The sequence below is a fragment of the Tigriopus californicus genome, chromosome 2 (assembly GCF_007210705.1).
Source record: "Tigriopus californicus strain San Diego chromosome 2, Tcal_SD_v2.1, whole genome shotgun sequence".
Lineage (NCBI taxonomy): Eukaryota > Metazoa > Arthropoda > Copepoda > Harpacticoida > Harpacticidae > Tigriopus > Tigriopus californicus.
Genome location: NC_081441.1, coordinates 154,424 through 170,910, shown reverse-complemented (window position 1 = coordinate 170,910; position 16,487 = coordinate 154,424). Strand labels below are relative to the sequence as shown.

General features: G+C 41.0%; 1 protein-coding gene across 3 annotated transcripts in view; it reads left to right on the top strand.

The window, feature by feature from the left end:
• Window positions 1–14,653, top strand: part of LOC131893679 (uncharacterized) — a 37,593-nt gene extending 22,940 nt beyond the window's left edge. For 2 of the 3 annotated variants that reach the window (XM_059243789.1, XM_059243787.1), the window contains 6 exons: window positions 5–56; window positions 653–887; window positions 952–968; window positions 1,060–1,126; window positions 1,307–1,472; window positions 14,357–14,653. In XM_059243789.1, the coding sequence (XP_059099772.1) occupies window positions 5–56; window positions 653–887; window positions 952–968; window positions 1,060–1,126; window positions 1,307–1,472; window positions 14,357–14,517 (698 nt within the window). In that variant the 3' untranslated portion in view covers window positions 14,518–14,653. The remainder of the gene's footprint in view (window positions 1–4; window positions 57–652; window positions 888–951; window positions 969–1,059; window positions 1,127–1,306; window positions 1,473–14,356) is intronic. The other variant, XM_059243788.1, reaches the window with a different exon arrangement.
• The last annotated feature ends 1,834 nt before the right edge of the window (window positions 14,654–16,487 follow it).

The following is a 16,487-nucleotide window of genomic DNA, read 5'->3' as shown; positions in this document are numbered from 1 at the left end:
TTAGGGCCGGATGGGTGCTTACAATATTTTACTGGCACAACAGGAACCGTATCCAGGTGGGAGTGAATTCACTTTATGAGTACGCTTTGTTTTCTTTCAAGTTTTGGACCATTTTGAATTGGAATTTGCATTTCAATGTTAGACCATGAGACAGTACTGTTGGAGCATAGTTTAAGCACATCTCGCATCCAAAATGCTCTCCCATAGATATTTAGCATCTTTTATCGCAAACAGAACATAATTGAAATATCAACAGACACATTGATGGCAATTACAAGCAAATTGATCAATATTCAGTTTATTCCGATTTTGATGCAAGGCGCTTCACCATTTCGCCTCATCTGGAACTTGGTTCAAATGTTGCTTAAAGTGGAACAGGTTTTGGAGAAAACTCTTTCTTTGAGCAATTTCAAAATGAAAACCGTTTCCATAAAATAGTTTTTATACCACAACACAATCTTGTCATTTACTGGTATGTTTTGGACCTTGTTGGTGGTATACAGAAATTACTCACGAATTGAACATGGACTAGTGAGAGAAACAAGAGTTTGAAATTGAAAAACAGACACACTTAATTTTGAGCTTTGGTTCTTCTTCGTCATCCCAATTTTTGACCCTCTGATATGTTTAATAAATCATTCGTTACTTTTAGTTATAACTTTCCCACACAAGCAGCAGTTCTGGATTCTTCACGTAAGATCATTTTGTGGAGACCTAATGATATATTATTCAATGTTATTTATTTTCACATAACTTCTCACAAACCCCGACCATTTCTTACAGCTACACATTTGTCAAGCCAAACCCAAACCATGTGCTGGAGGCAAGAAGAAAATACTTGCGCTATTTGTTGGATACCGGAGATCTTGGGAAGCACCTCACAAACCGTAAGTCCAATGTTGATGGTTAAAATAGTCAAATTGTCAATCGTCATATTTTTGCTCATTCTAGGGTTCTTTTGGTTTGAGGTGAGTGAATTAGGGTGAATTATTGCACGCTTTCTTATTTCGTTTATTAACAAAAGTTGAATAACGGTATTGAATATGCCATGTTTTTCAGCATCTCCGCTGGAAATAATAAGGCCCGAGGAGAGGTCGATGGAAAATGTCGAAGAGATTATCTTTTGGTAGGTTCTAGAGATTACTGGAAATTTCCAATGTTTGACACGATATTAAACTAAAAAATGTCCTCAAAAGCTCGCGAAAAACTAGGGACAAGAAAATGGCAAATTAGTATGACATTGATATTACTGTACGTACAAGCAGTGCCACTGTTGAGAATTACATCGCTGTCTCCATCATTGCAGATACCTGATGCTCAATCTGATGTTGATGATCCAACAACGGGTACATTCAATACATTTATTGTGGGAACAATTGGATCCATGGAGAGACTGAATGATCGCCTCTGTGGACGATTTCTCACGACAGCTGACGATGGCGGGACACGCCGAGAGTCCCGATCTGTTTGCAGTAAGATCAGTGACAGTAAATGCAATGCTTAAAACTAAACGGCGGTTTGGGGGACATTTTGTCTATCTTTCTTTCCCTTCCGTATCTACTTCCACACGCAAACTCACTATTTGTCAACCAAAAGACGTTTTGAACCAAGTTAAGGGAAAGGCAAAAATCTTTGAGAGGAGAATATGTGTATATATTGATTGGCAGTTGCTTTCTTCGTATGTTCTTTAAAAAAATGCCCGTCATGGGTTTGATCCGACCTAAAACTATTTTGTGAACAAAAACATCATAAGCACCAAAACAGTAGGCACCAGAAGAGAGTCAATTGTTTACCATGATGACATCTGCATCAATTGAAGACGTATCCCTAAATTCGGATATTGCAAGAAAATAATGTTCAGTTCTTGAAAACTCCATGGATACCCTATGAAATACAGTTGGGTGCCTAAATTTTCTGACAGATAAAAATACATCAAAGAGGCAAAAAGGGCCTAACAAGACCTTTTCCCCAATGTAGCAATTATTTTTGTATAATCGCAACGTATTTCTGCATATTTATACCCTCTTTTGCACATTTTCACAACCATTTTCAAGATTTGACAATTTTTTTTCGCATGTTTCTCAACTAAACAAGTTTTGTTCGAGGGCTAATAATAAGCTTGAAGAGAAGAGCGAGGGGTGGCTTAGGCTTCTTTGGGCATAAAGATCAAGAGAAGTACTAAAATTCATCTTAATACTTTTCTATGTCACCCAAAACAATAAGGAGCATTTTTGATATAATTACCTGTTGAATTATGGCTCAGATTTAAAGATTTTGTTCGTAATAGTTACCAAGATTTTTTTAGAGCACTTCGAATCCAGTAATCGTGGCATATCTCGAAAAAAAGTTGGACGTTATTCAGGGTGAGATGAAGGCATTAGCGCCTTTCAATTCTTATAATTTTGTGGTGATGGCTATAGTTCAACTAGCCTCAGCCATTAGAATCACGTATCAAATCAGAAACAATCAGTTTGTTTAAAAGCAATGATTTTTATTTACATTTTTAGATCTTCAGATGGAAACATATTTGCATAAGATTGGGTGTAATCAATTTAATATTTGGCACTCCCTAGTGTTGTATGAAAAAAAGCAAGATTACTTTGCCTAAGACTACAAATGATCGATCTTAAAAGAAACTACAATTGCCCTAAACCCTCTATTAAAAGTCATTCTTTACATATGTGAAACAGCACCTTTCTCCCTTTTATGCCTCCCAGAAGCAACTAGCGTGGCTAATTCGGAAAGTAAGCTGAAGCTAACACCCCCTAGAAATGGTTGTTAAATAGAATGAGTCCGGGGCGTCGTCGCATAAGCCAAACAGTGGTGAGGGAAGCATTTCAGTGATGCCCAAACTAACAATGTTGACAGAGTCTTTAATATGGTTGCCATCATCATTGAGAAACAAAAAAAATAACCAAAATAAAACATCAAACAGGGTTGCGTAATCGTAAGGCTGCCTAGGCGACCCAGGTAAACGTTATTCTCCACCGATTAGTTGGCGGTGCTACTTTTTTAAATCTTAACCTGACCTAATCAAACCTAATCTAACCTTACCTAACCTAACACGATATTAATAACCCTTCAAGCCTCTATCTAAACCATTTAACATTTTGTCACAAATTTAAAAATAAGCACCGCCAACTAATCGGTGGAGAATAACGTTTATCGGCGCCCCAGGTCCTTGCAACCAAAGTGCTGTTGGCTTGCCCCCAGGTCCTTGCAGCCGAAAGGCTAGGTGTCGTTCAAAAACTTGAGAATAACAACCCCGTTTGTTGTGTTATTCGCATACAATGGGGACGTTTAGGCAAGCTCTGGCAGGTTCGTTTGTTTGCTGGTACCAGAGTCAGTGATGCAAGTTTGGGGCTTCAAATACGTTTTTGAGAAGCTGACCCTTCTTTCGCATTGGTAAGTGAGGAAAGGTCAGCTTCGATAAAACCAGTTTGAAACGCCAATTTTGCATCACTGACACTGGCAGGCAAGTTTGTTGGCTGGTACCAGTGCTTGCCTAAATGTCCGAATAGGACATGCTCACGGGGATCGTTGTTTGCCCCTTTGCACTTGAGCGCCCCCTTTTGGCTCACGTAGGGATGTGCCGAGGGTTTGGCTGTGACATGTGTCAATGAGGAAAGATCTTTAAAGGTTAGGTGATTCCTTTTCTTCTAACCGCTAAGAGATAAAATAGTGTCACAAGGCCGGTCGGGCACTCTTAGGCGGCTTGGACTAGCTTGAGCGTTACACGAATCTTTTTCCTTTTTTAGCACTACCGTGGCCTTAACCATGAATATAATCCTTTTGAATCAAAAAGTGAACTCTTTGTCACACTTTTCATCCAAAAAAATTATCATATTTATTATTATTATCATATTTATATACATTATTTATTTTTTTATTAAATATTATGAGCGTCAAGGACGATAAACGTGTTAAATCAACGGAACTGATCATCAGAGTGAGTTTGGCTTTGCCGCTGCGATAGTACGAGCCACAGAGGAGCGGGTCAGCAGATTTAACGACATAAACTTAAAAAGCAGATATTTGCCTCATGGGAGTGGTTGATATTTTTTGAATGAAACGTGTGCCAAAGAGTTTAGTGATTCAACACTATGACATTCATGGTTAAGGCCATGGTCGTGCTAAAAAAAGAAAAATTACAAGTACATTCGTCATTACAATAATGTCGAAATAAGCGGAGCTGTCACACAAAAAACAACAAATGATTGTGCTAGAAACGATAAAAAGATAAAACTTTTAGCTCTCTTTGAAACAGAAGTTCAATTGTTGGTTGAAAAAACCGTGTCATTTTTACGTTTGACACATCCCTACCTATCCAAAAGATGGCGCATGGAGCGCAAAGGAGTACAAAAAAAACTGATCGTGTGATCCTATCCTATTTTGAGGCAGGTTGGCCAGGCTTTTTTCGGGTTGAGATGCTAGCTCATGCAAAATTGATGCTGAAAAATGCTAATTGGAATTCGAAAATGCTAGAGCTACGCTATTTTTCAAAAAAAAGCAAATTATTCATGGTGCTGGTAAAGAATTTCAGTTTCACAATTCAATTATGTTTGGCACTCTTTGACAGGGTACGTTCAGACAATATTTTGAAAATTATACCTCTAGAGAAAAGAAATTGAAAAACACAAAAATCTAAATAAAAAAAAGTGGCAGTAAAAACTGATGCATTTGTGGTTATGATATTTGCCTAATTTTGAACCCTGAGACCTAAATGGGGACACAGAAAAGTGACAAGTTTTATCTGAGCAAAAATGGATTTTTAGGATTTGAACAAGGTCTTTTACACACAATTATTATCTTTCTTATCGCCAAAAAATGTTCTTTTTTGGGTGAGATTAGATCATGAAAATAAGATATATATTCTTATCTGAAGTTTTCTTTATCCAAAGAGCTCAATTGTTGTCTATCTTTTCTATTTTGCTTTTTTTGAGTCTTGGGATTTGGTTTACCTCAAATGTGGGGGGGATTTTTTTTCGGAATACAATGAAACTAACCAAAATATTTATGTTTACTTGAATATTACAATGTGATACTGCGGGCACGGCTAGGGCCCGGATTAACCATGCAAACACACCACGAATCGAGGAATACAGTATATTTAAATGATTATCGTAATGCAACGTGAAAAACAGTTCGACTCTTTTGGCTGGACTCTAAATTGCCTTATCGCGCCCCCGCATATCCGCAATGGCAGCACCGATGGACGCCACAGAACAAAAATGTCATAAAGTAGCAACGCCATCTAGCGGATGGGTTTGCGCCTTCACATCTGGCTCCCTCCAAAATCCGGAGCCGGTTTTGGAACGTCTTGAACTCTTCGAACTTGATAGGCTCCTCCGTCGGGAATCTCTGCGGTAAAAGATCGTTGAAGGAGCACCAGTTTATTGGTCGGTCGATGGAATTCGGCTACTCGAAAAGATTTCAGATCTTTGGTGTCCCGATCTCCGACTCGTATGCGGACGCTTCGTACAATTCCATCGTTGCTTGGGAAGGCTTTTAGGACAATCGCTAACTTCCACGAATTTCTAGTCACATTTTCTTCCTTGAGCATGACTATATCACCAACGCCTAAATCGGTCCAATAATAGCATGACAAATTTTCAACACGGAGCTCGCTCTTGGCTTGTTCCGCAATTGAGGCAGCCAGTAATGAACCAACCAACTCCATACGTGGGATTGTTGTTGCACGATTTGGGGCGACTCTGGCCTTGGCAGCCACGAGGCTCACATGAATTCGCCCATGCTCATCTTGCAATCGTAGATACGCCACGGCGCCATAGGCTGCAGTAGATCCATCCCCAAAGCTGTGTAGCTCGCGAGAAATGATTGCTCCAAAACCAAGGGGTTTGAACGACCTTGGAATGCGAGCAGCAGACAACTTCGCGAGGGTATCAAGCCAATCTCTCCATTTCTTGCCAAGATCAGGAGGAACCGTCTCATCCCAACTGGTTCTGGCAACACAAGCCTCTTGCATCAAGATTCTTCCTGGGAGAACAAACGGAGCGGTTACTCCAATGGGATCATAAATGCTTGAAATCATGGCCAACATTGATCTCTTTGTTGAGTCTTCATTTTTTGTTTCAACATGAAACCCGAGAGTGTCATCTTCAATGTGCCAAAGCACTCCCAAAGCCCTTTCAGTGGGTAGCTCGATGTTATCCAGTGACAAGGCCTTCAGTGCGGGATTTCGAACTTCGTTGGGCATTCGTGCCAAAAAATCCCGCGAGTTGGACAAGAATTTAGTGAGCTCAAACCCTCCTCTTGAGCAAAGGGTCCTAACTTCCCTAGCTAGGGCTACGGCCTTATCCACAGATTCTACGCTCTTCAAGCAGTCGTCAACATAAAAGTTGTGGTGAATTGTCTCCGCCGCTTCCAAAGAAAGGTCATGCCCATGGTCCAATGCTGTCCTCCTTAAGGCATAATTTGCGCAGCCTGGAGAGCTTCTCCCCCCGAAAAGATGACGGGTCATCTCGTATTCCACTAGGCCTTCATTTTCATCGTTGGATTTAAACCACCAGAACCGAAGGTAGGCCATATCCCTCTCAGGAACCCGAACTCGATAAAACATCTTTCGTATATCGGCCGTGAATGCCACTGGCTCAAGACGAAATCTCAGCAACACACCCACGAGCTGATTCGTGAGATCTGGGCCTGTTAGAAGCGAATCGTTCAGAGACTTTCCGTCGACTCGATTGGCGCAATTGAACACTACCCTGATGGTCCGCTTTTTTGGGTGGTACACCGGATGATTTGGGATATAATGGGATCTTCCACTGGCGGTTTCTATAAGTTTGGTCTCATCAATTTCTCTTGCATAGCCATTCTCAATAAGGTCAGCCATAAACGTGAAGTAGTCCCTCTTGACCTCAGATTCCTTGTCAAATCTTTTCATGATAGACATTGCCATTTTCCTTGCTACTTCTCGACTGCAGGACATGATCAAGGGTCGCTCTTTGATTGGGAGGGGAACTTCGTAAAGTCCATCCACAAATCGGGTTCCCTCGTTTACTATTTTCAAGAAGGCCACATCGTCACAAGAGATAGAACCATTAGATTTCATATCCATAATTGTAGTCGGAAATTTAGGATCCACGAAATCCAAACTACCCAAACTTGCAAGCATTTCGGATACACCTAGATCCTTGATAAATTCCCGATTCACTATCCGGCAAGGCAATGCCATTAAAGTTCGATGACATGATACCTTCTTTTCCATTCCATTCTTTTCTTCATAACTCATGGGTCCCATAATGGACCAACCTAGAGTGGTCCGGATTGCATACGGGGACCTGGGATCGGTTTCGTCTCCGACCCGCACTTCTAATGGCCGAAGTGCCAACGGGTTATCTGCTCCAATTAGCAAAATCACTGGAAGGTTCATGTCCAGATTTGCGATGTCCTGATGAAGATCCTTGAAGGCTGCAAATTTGTCAACAGCCTTGGGCGTGGCAATTTCATCGGCTCGGAGTGGGATGACGTTTCTCGTAAATACAGGCCCCAAGATGACTTCACCATCGCCGTTCGGTTGCTGAGCCCGTAATCCCGAAATGACCACAGTTTCTTCCGTCTTCTCCCCGTTGAGCGTGTTAATAACAATGCGAGTTTGAGGTCCGGACACTTCCAAAGCCTGTATCAGGCTATTTGAAGCAAATGTGCCAGAACTTAATGGGTCCAGTAAGGCTAGTCCTTCCATGACCTTTCCAATCTTGTTCCCATACGATACTTTCACTCTAACCACGCTCATTGCCACGACAGAACCACTCACTCCCACGGCATGAGCCGTTATCCCAGCCAAGGGCAGCTCCCTTTCTTTGTGCAAAGACGTCGGATGCTTCCGTTGACAATGGGCACACGTCTTGCGCCTCTTACATTTCCGTGAGATATGCCCCCTTCTTAGACATCCAAAACACGCCCCTTCTGATCTTGTTCATTCGGTTCGTTCGTGCAAACTTTTTGATCTAAAGACTTCGCAATCGTCTGAGTCATGAGACTTAGGGCAAGCCAGGCACAAGTTTCGGTCCATTTTTTCTTCTTCAGCAGTGGACACGGCGAAAGTGTTCACCCTTCGATCTGATTCAAGTTTTTGTCGGTTAGAGTCTGTTGAGCGTTGAATTGGTCTGATTTCACGATGGGCGCTCACCCGATGAGTATTGGCCTTGATAGCTTCTTCCCCATATACGGGATCCCTTGCTCGATCTAGCATGTCCTCCACCAGGTCCTGAAAATCCTGGAACGTCTCTCGTCCCCCAGGCTCGCGTCGAGTTTTCATAGCGATTCCCCTCCATGCATTCCTAGCCCCAAATGGCAACTTCGCTAAGAGATCGGCCATAAGACGAGGAGAGTCTAATTCGGCTTTATCCACCACCGACGAGCATCGAAGGAGAGCGCCATGGAAATCACCCAGACTTTTCTCACAATTGTCCTTAACTGAGGGCCAAGCTCGAAGTTCCTCCAAAAACTTGTTAGCGATAAGCAGACCATTTCCATACCGTCGAGAAAGAAGGCGTTTGGCTTCGGAATAGCACAAATCATCGGGAAGAAAAACACAGCCATCTATTAAACGCCTAGGTTCCCCTTCCATGACTTCTAATAAGCGGTGCAATCGCGATCTTTGATCTGGGAGGTTCCGCTCAATTATATCCTCCACAAGTTTCCAAAAATGTCTGAAGTTGATGGGATTTCCTTTAAAAGGCTCAATGCGGTGGCTGAAGGCTGCCTGTCTTCTCATCATGTCGACTATCATTGAGGTTTGGGATTGGTCTTGATGCGGGTGAGGCTGGAAGGAGTTAGCCGACGGATTGAGACCTTCCTGGTGCCTTTCATCCAAAGCAATCTTCTTATTTCCGTCCGGATTGGTAAGGGTTGAGCCCTTGACCGGATGCGGTCCACTCTTCTCCATGGCCATGGATGTTAGCGGCGTCGTTTCTTCTTCTTCAATCCAATCTCTGACTCGCATTTCCGCTTCCAAGGCTGCCAAGTCCGTTTCTCGCTTAGCATGATCGATTCGCGCATCTAAGGCTAACCGCTCCATCTCCATTTGCGCCATTTTGTCGGCACTTGCCATCTCGGCTCTCTTCTTGGCCAATTCCACCCGAACTTCTGCCCGTCGTTGGCTAGAGGCATTGGATCTTACGCTTTCGTGTGACTGAAAGCTGCGATGACTTTCCACGTCGCTTTGGTCGACCATCAACTTGCGTAGGAAAACAGAGAACTCCCTTGATTCTTTTTGGATCTGATCGGTGAGCAGATCCACCTCCGAGCACTCCTCTTCGTTTGATAAGCTCCTCCACTCTGCGATTAAAGCTTGAGTGCTGGAAAACAACTCCAGATGAAGCCGGCTTTGCTCGGTGACGATCTCCCGAGTTGGTGTATCACCAGCTAGCTCGGAACGGCACTCTTGGGCGTGAGACAGGAGGTCTTGGACAGCCGCTTGAGCTTTGCCTTCCACGATTGATCTCCTGTGAGCCCGCCCTTGCCTCGTCATGACGCCAAGGGGCTCCGATGGTTGCATCTGATTTGGATTTGCGTCATTGGGACATGCCGGGTCCTGACACTCCCCCACGTTCTGGCCAAGTTCGTCCTTATTCATAGTCTCAACTCACCAACGTGTGAGAATAATGTTTTTCACTGATACTGCGGGCACGGCTAGGGCCCGGATTAACCATGCAAACACACCACGAATCGAGGAATACAGTATATTTAAATGATTATCGTAATGCAACGTGAAAAACAGTTCGACTCTTTTGGCTGGACTCTAAATTGCCTTATCGCGCCCCCGCATATCCGCAATGGCAGCACCGATGGACGCCACAGAACAAAAATGTCATAAAGTAGCAACGCCATCTAGCGGATGGATTTGCGCCTTCACACAATGAAATTAACCAATACTTACTATCGTTGTCCTGGTTCATCATGCAAAATAAGAGGTTCCGCGATCTGTTTTGTTTCATACCGATTCGATTTAGGATGCTCTCAGGAGTACATCTTGGGACATCGGCCATTTTTTTGCATTCATGGGCCAAGGCAAGAAGAGCCTGGACTTTTTATTACATTTTTGTCAAGCCACCACGTGTTTGTCCCTTAGGTTATGAAACTTTAAATTATAATTGTGTAAACCCTAAGGCTTTGTTGATTTGGGCTATAACACTTATCTTTACTTAAGGATTGGTACTTCGTCCTCATACACACACTGATCATTTTGATAAATTTGTTTATTTGTGTTAGCCAACCCAAAATCTATTTGTGTGCCAAAAGTCTGGTAACAAACACAATTTTGGCTAAATTTCCTTTGAATTGAGAAGCAATTAGAATAAATCATTTTGTTTGCTTAATGTAAAGTAAACATTCCAATAGAAATCACTTTGTGGCTACAGCGGATCAATTTCTTGGGATGGGAAAGGGATCCAATGTACGAACATTGTTGACACCGCAAAATGTAGATCCCTTGCGAGATTTATTTTTTGCTGTTCTTCCCTTTTGGTCATTTCTTAGTGAAATAATGCTAGGAAAATTCTAAAATGCTAAACAAAATTTCACAATGCTTCGACCAAGGAAATAACACTAGTTTAATGCTAAAAACCAGACCAATGCTAAAAGAGATTCCAATGCTAGCGGCCTTGAAATAATGCTAATTTTCAAATTTAGCATTAAGAAATGCTACCTGGCCAGCCTGTTGTGAAGCAACTTCCATCACTGACACTGGTGCCAGCAAACAACTGAACCTGTCAGAGCTTGCCTAATTGCCTATATGTCCCCAGCGTCGTCTCATGAGAGAGACGAGGAGCTGATCATTAGGGCCGGCCAAAACTTTCATGATTTTTTGGTAAAGGGTTATGATGTGGATGGTTAATTTTGGATGAATTGACTTACTATTTCGTTCATGAAACTGGAAAAACTTAGTTTTCCCAACAAAATTGTTCTGCAATGCACTTGCTACGCTCTGACATTAGTGGTTTTTCTTTTAATGAACAGAGATTACCTTTTTCACGAAATATTAAAGATATGGTAAATACTGATCAGTCTAGTAGGCAAGATCTACTTAATAGGGAGAGGAGGGTTAAATCCCAATGCTGAAAGATATCATGATATAATTTTTCTTTTCATCTAGGTGTTGCTTGATCAGTGTTGGCAAATGGGTTCATCCCAGGGCGATTTTGGGGAGGTTTTAATGGGCAAGTGGGACGGTTTTTTTGCTTGATGGGTTTAATTGGGCTCTTAATTGGACGGAATTTATTGATTTTTAATCAAATGTCAAAGCTAGACCTTTCTATTTCTTTTCTTATTTCACCAAAGACAACCAAACTGTCACTAAAAACTACTCCATTACCATTATGTTTTAAAAAAAGGAACGCCATACCAATGGAGGTTTTTTGGAGGGGGGAATGAGACAAACTTGTCTCATTTCAGCATCAAAGAGGCAAAATGTTCAACAACAGAAGTAAAAAGTTTTTGTTAGCTGTCGCACTGAATTTGGACCAGTTTATTAGTCAAAGAACTGCAGCAAATAAGTCACTGCAACTGGACACCCAATTTTCAAAAAACCCGTGCAGGAAACCCAAAATTTACCTTTAGATCATCAAGGATTGAACACCACAAAGGAAGACTTTTAGTTTCCTACCATTTATTCCATGAAATCAAGACATTGCTCCTCCAGTTTCAATATCAATCAATTTAGAGGCAAAGAAAGAGAAGGCAATTGGAAGATAAGGGGAAAAATGAGAAGCATTTGCTATGAAAAAAAAGTTTGCTATTGTAAACAGCCGCCCATGGGCGAATTTTGGGCTATTTTATCCAATGGGCGGGTTTTAGCCAAACCTGTGCTTGATAGGGAAGACAAAAACAGCCTTTACACCCCACAGAACGTGTTGGTGCGTATATTTTTGGCAAGTTTATTTGCGAAATTTTGTAAAAATTCTGTTGATTTTTTATGCAAATTAGCTGTCAAAAAAGACAATATCTATCTGCAAATTTTGGCCGGCTCTACTGATCATTAGATGCCGACAAAACCAGTTGTTCCTTTGTCGAGGAGAAATTCGAGAGGTTTGAACTATACTAGTGATGGGATCAAATAAATTTTCAAAATCAAGGTTGCCGAAAAACATGGAAAGTGAAGTACCGACAAATTACTTCGCCACGTAAAATGTTAAGTCTTTGAAAAAAGCAACCCTGGTTGGACGAAAGAAAAATCAGGGTTATTTTTTGTGGCTAACTAACAGGTTTTCGACATTCCACCAGCCACGCCATATGGTATTGAGAATGTAAATTGGCAGCCCTAGTTGCAACCTCCCATGATTATTAATTTGGTCCCCATCAGTAGTTTGCACTAACTATTTCTCACATCTGAACGGTCGAACTCCTTCAGTTTCTGATCGACATGATAACATAATTTGTCGAAATCTACTAGTGCTGGCACGATGGTACCGGATTTGAAATGAAATGTGATGAAATGGGACCCATAACATCTTAATCTACAAGCTCTAAGGGTTCTGAATGTATGCACAAAGGATAGGTCATGGACCATTTAAGAAAGAAATTGTAGATTTAAGGTTTACAAGCGAAATTTGAATTTGAATTTGAATTTTGATTTTTTGACTTTTTACCGTACTCGAGTCCGGCATAGGACTCCAGTCTTTTTCTGGAGAGGGGACTCTAAAGAATGCTCCAGTGTCCTTGACTAGAGACATCTCGAGTGAAAAGCCTCGTCTTGCGAAATTCTAAGAAAAAACTTAATTATTTCATTCTTTTTTTCTTTACGTGTTGGACTCGAGTCCTTTCTAAAAGACTTCAGTGCTGCCAATTTCTCCAAAATCGAATAAAATACTCGAGTGTACTCGGACTCGACTCCGGACTCGTCCTAGCAATAGAGTATACTGATCATACAAGAACCTAGCGTTTACCTCGAGAAAGTAAAGATCTGATTAGTCGAAATCACCTTTCTCTTCACTCGAAATTCACTAATTTGAAGCCTGCTTTTTTCATCTTTAAACCAGTTGAATAATTTTTGTAGAACTGCAAGCAATTTTACTCCAGTTTTTGTTGTAATGTACGAACCCGCGTCACTTTTCTTTCTAATGGCTTGTGCAAATACAAAGACAATACCAAATTTCAACTGGCTTTTTCGTGTTAATGAAAGCCCCAACCATGCTAGAGTATGTTATGGGGGTTCCTTCAACTCATATTTGATTGATCTTGCAAGAAATTTGTGAATTAGTTGAGATATACATAATATGTAATCGAAAACGCGCAACTGAACGCCCCAACAGCATCAACGATGGCAAATATCGACTTTGAAAGAATTGCTGCCATTTTCGGCCGTGTCATGGAAAAATTGCAGAAAGTGGCAAAAACATAGTAGAAAGTGACAAAAATTGATGGAGGGTGAAAATGGCCTCCGGCGGACCAAATGCTCGACTTAAATAAAAAACAGTGGTCAATGGTAAAAAAAAACAATGGCAAGGTATTTGCTAACTAATGTGCACAAGTAAAAAAGTTTGAATCTAACTTAAATTCGAGCAGTTCTATAGATATTGTAATACATAAGGTGCATATTTTTTGATAGTTGCAAAAGTATAATCCATATGCTATGGATAAGAGCCAAAACGAATGCACATCTGGTCATTCACATCGGAATGATATTTGAATCTGTCGGACATGCAATCTCCATGGCCATCAGAGGTCATTTTGACTAAAAATAAATTTGGCTCATAGAAACCCTGTTCATGATCGATTGTTAAGCCAAAACTTGAACTGAATATCAGATACAGGCTGGCCAGGTAGCATTTTTCGAAACCAATTTTTTTAGATTAGAATTATTTCAGGGCCACTAGAATTGAAATATTTTTTATTAGCATCGTTCTAGTTTTTAGCATTAAGCTAGCATTATTCACTGAAAAATTGCCCAAAAGGGAAGAAAAGCAAAAAAAAATATCACAAGGGAACTAACCTTGGCAGTGTTAACAATGTTCTTTCATTGGATCCATTTGTCATTCCATGAAATTGATACACTGCATCCACAAAGTGATTTCCATTGGAATGTTTACGTTACATTAAGCAAGGACACTCGAGCTTCTTGAAAATATGTTGTGTACATCTTGAAGTGGTGCTGGCGATTCCATTTCCAGTAGCGGCATGGAAATACCACCCGCCCCTTCAGTAATTTAAAAACGATTGCCACTTTTGGGTTAACTTATTAGCAATTTTTGTTTTAATCCCTACTTTTTATGCCATTTTTGGAGGTACTTGACATTTTGACTACGCTTAGTCATCATTTTTTGGGACGTAAAAGACCTCTTTCACTTAACAGAAACTTGCATGCACCTCTGATGATAACACTCAATCATTTCAGCCCAACAAAGACCGTTTCGAATGACCTTTTTATCAGATGAAGACGAGGTGACGGAATCCGATCCACCCCCTGTTAACTCAGCTCAAGAAAACGAACTGAATCGAATTCCCGGTGGCATTGTGGGATTTAATCTCCGATGGACATTGCAAACGTGTCCTTGATTTTCTTTGAGCCAAAATGAATAGAACGAGGAAAGAGCCCAACTATGATCAATTACCAGGGTGTATAAAATCATTTAGTTATATTTATTTTTTATCTTGACATTGCAAAGAACAATATTTTTGTCGAAATACATTAACACACATTTCGAATTAAATTCTTCTGTAAGAGGTCCTATATGTAAAGACAGGTTTACGTGGTGACAAATCAGGATATGCAATTTGTAGGTGTCGAAAAGATTAGGGTTTAATTATCTTGAACGCATTTCCCCTACATCTGGGCAAAATGTTGTGACAAATCACAAACTTGCTTGTGATATTTATTTGGTTGAGACAAGAACGACGTCAACACTGGACAGAGACGGTAGGGTGGGGGAAACGTAACTTTTATCCAGATGAACCAAACGCACTTCCATTCTCAACAGTTCGACTCTTGTTGGCCACGAAAGCGCTCACCCATTTTGTTCACATCAAACGTTTGTGTCGAAAGCAACACGTTCTTGAAACTCAGTACGACGTGGACACAAACTCGTTGGCTTAACAGCACGTTGGAAAGATCTTACGCCACGTGCCAATTCGACCTAACCATAGGACTTACCATTTAAAGATGGTTATTCGCTTTCAGATGTTGATCATTAATTGAAAAGCTGCCAATCAAATCAAGCTCGGGGATTGGCGGAATTTCTAACGTGGTCTTGAAGGATTTTAAGAGTAATTGCTGATCATCTTGCCCAACTCGGCAATATTTCTTTAATCATTGGCTACATTCCGCAAAGTTGGAAACATGGAAAGGTCATTCTCCTCTATAAAGGAGATAATCGCCAAGATATGTCAAATTACAGACCGATTTGCATTGTTTCAACGACCTCTAAAATTCTAGAGAGAGTAGTGTACAGTACAATCAGATTTTCACGCCTTTTAACAAACATCACATGACCACAAACCACACCGGCTTTCGGCCCAATCACTCGACCTCGCATGCCTTACACCATTTTTTGAGACAAATCTTTGAAAATCGCGATTAACTGTATATTGTCATTGGTGATTTTTATTGATCTGAAGAAAGCGTTTAACACTATAGACCACGAAATTTTACTTGCAAACATTAGTCACTACGGGTTCATCTACAATATTCTATCTTGCCTGCTCAACTACTTGACGGAACGGGAACAGTTTGTCGAAATGGACAGCCATGTTTCTTGTTTTGTTCCAGTCACCAGTGGGGTTCCTCAGGGAGGTATACTAGGTCCACTGTAATTTCTCATAAATATTAACGACCTCTGTGCGGTCACATTGTTTAAAACCACAATGTTTGCCGACGATATAGCCCAACATATTTCGGTAACGACCTTCAGGAAATGGAGGAGGAGTGCAATCATTGGCTTTGAAGTTTAGCGGAATGGTTTGAATGTAATAGGCTGGAATTAAATCTGAGAAAAACGAAGCTGATGTTGCTGAACACTTCAAGCAGAGATGTCAAACACGATTTTGGGCTTCGGCAAAACGGTCATAAAATCGAGGAGATTGGGAGAGGGTGCAAAGAAGAGTTTATAAAAAATCCTTAGGGAGGTAATTGACAATAAGATATCATGGAGGGGTCATATTTTGGAATTATCTAAAGTCGGAAAACGCTTTGCCACCGCATATTCGAGTAGTGTTTTATAATGCTCTCATCAAGAGTAAACTTGAGTATTTTAGCCAAGGTATAGCAATAAATAAATTACTGATATTTCGGAAGAGGGCTTTGAGATGGATAGTTATGGCAAAGAGAACAGCTCATATGAGTGCACTTTCCAAAGCTTAATGTCCTCAAGTTACTGACATGAGCATAGCCCAGCGTTTAAGCGATGTGTTTCGATGCCAGAAGGACGTCATTCCCAAGAGTGGGAGCAATTTCAACTGTAAGAAGCAGAGGGGAGGGTTTTTTTACATATCCTTGCCATTAGCTCGACAAGCCTGGCAACAAAAACTGC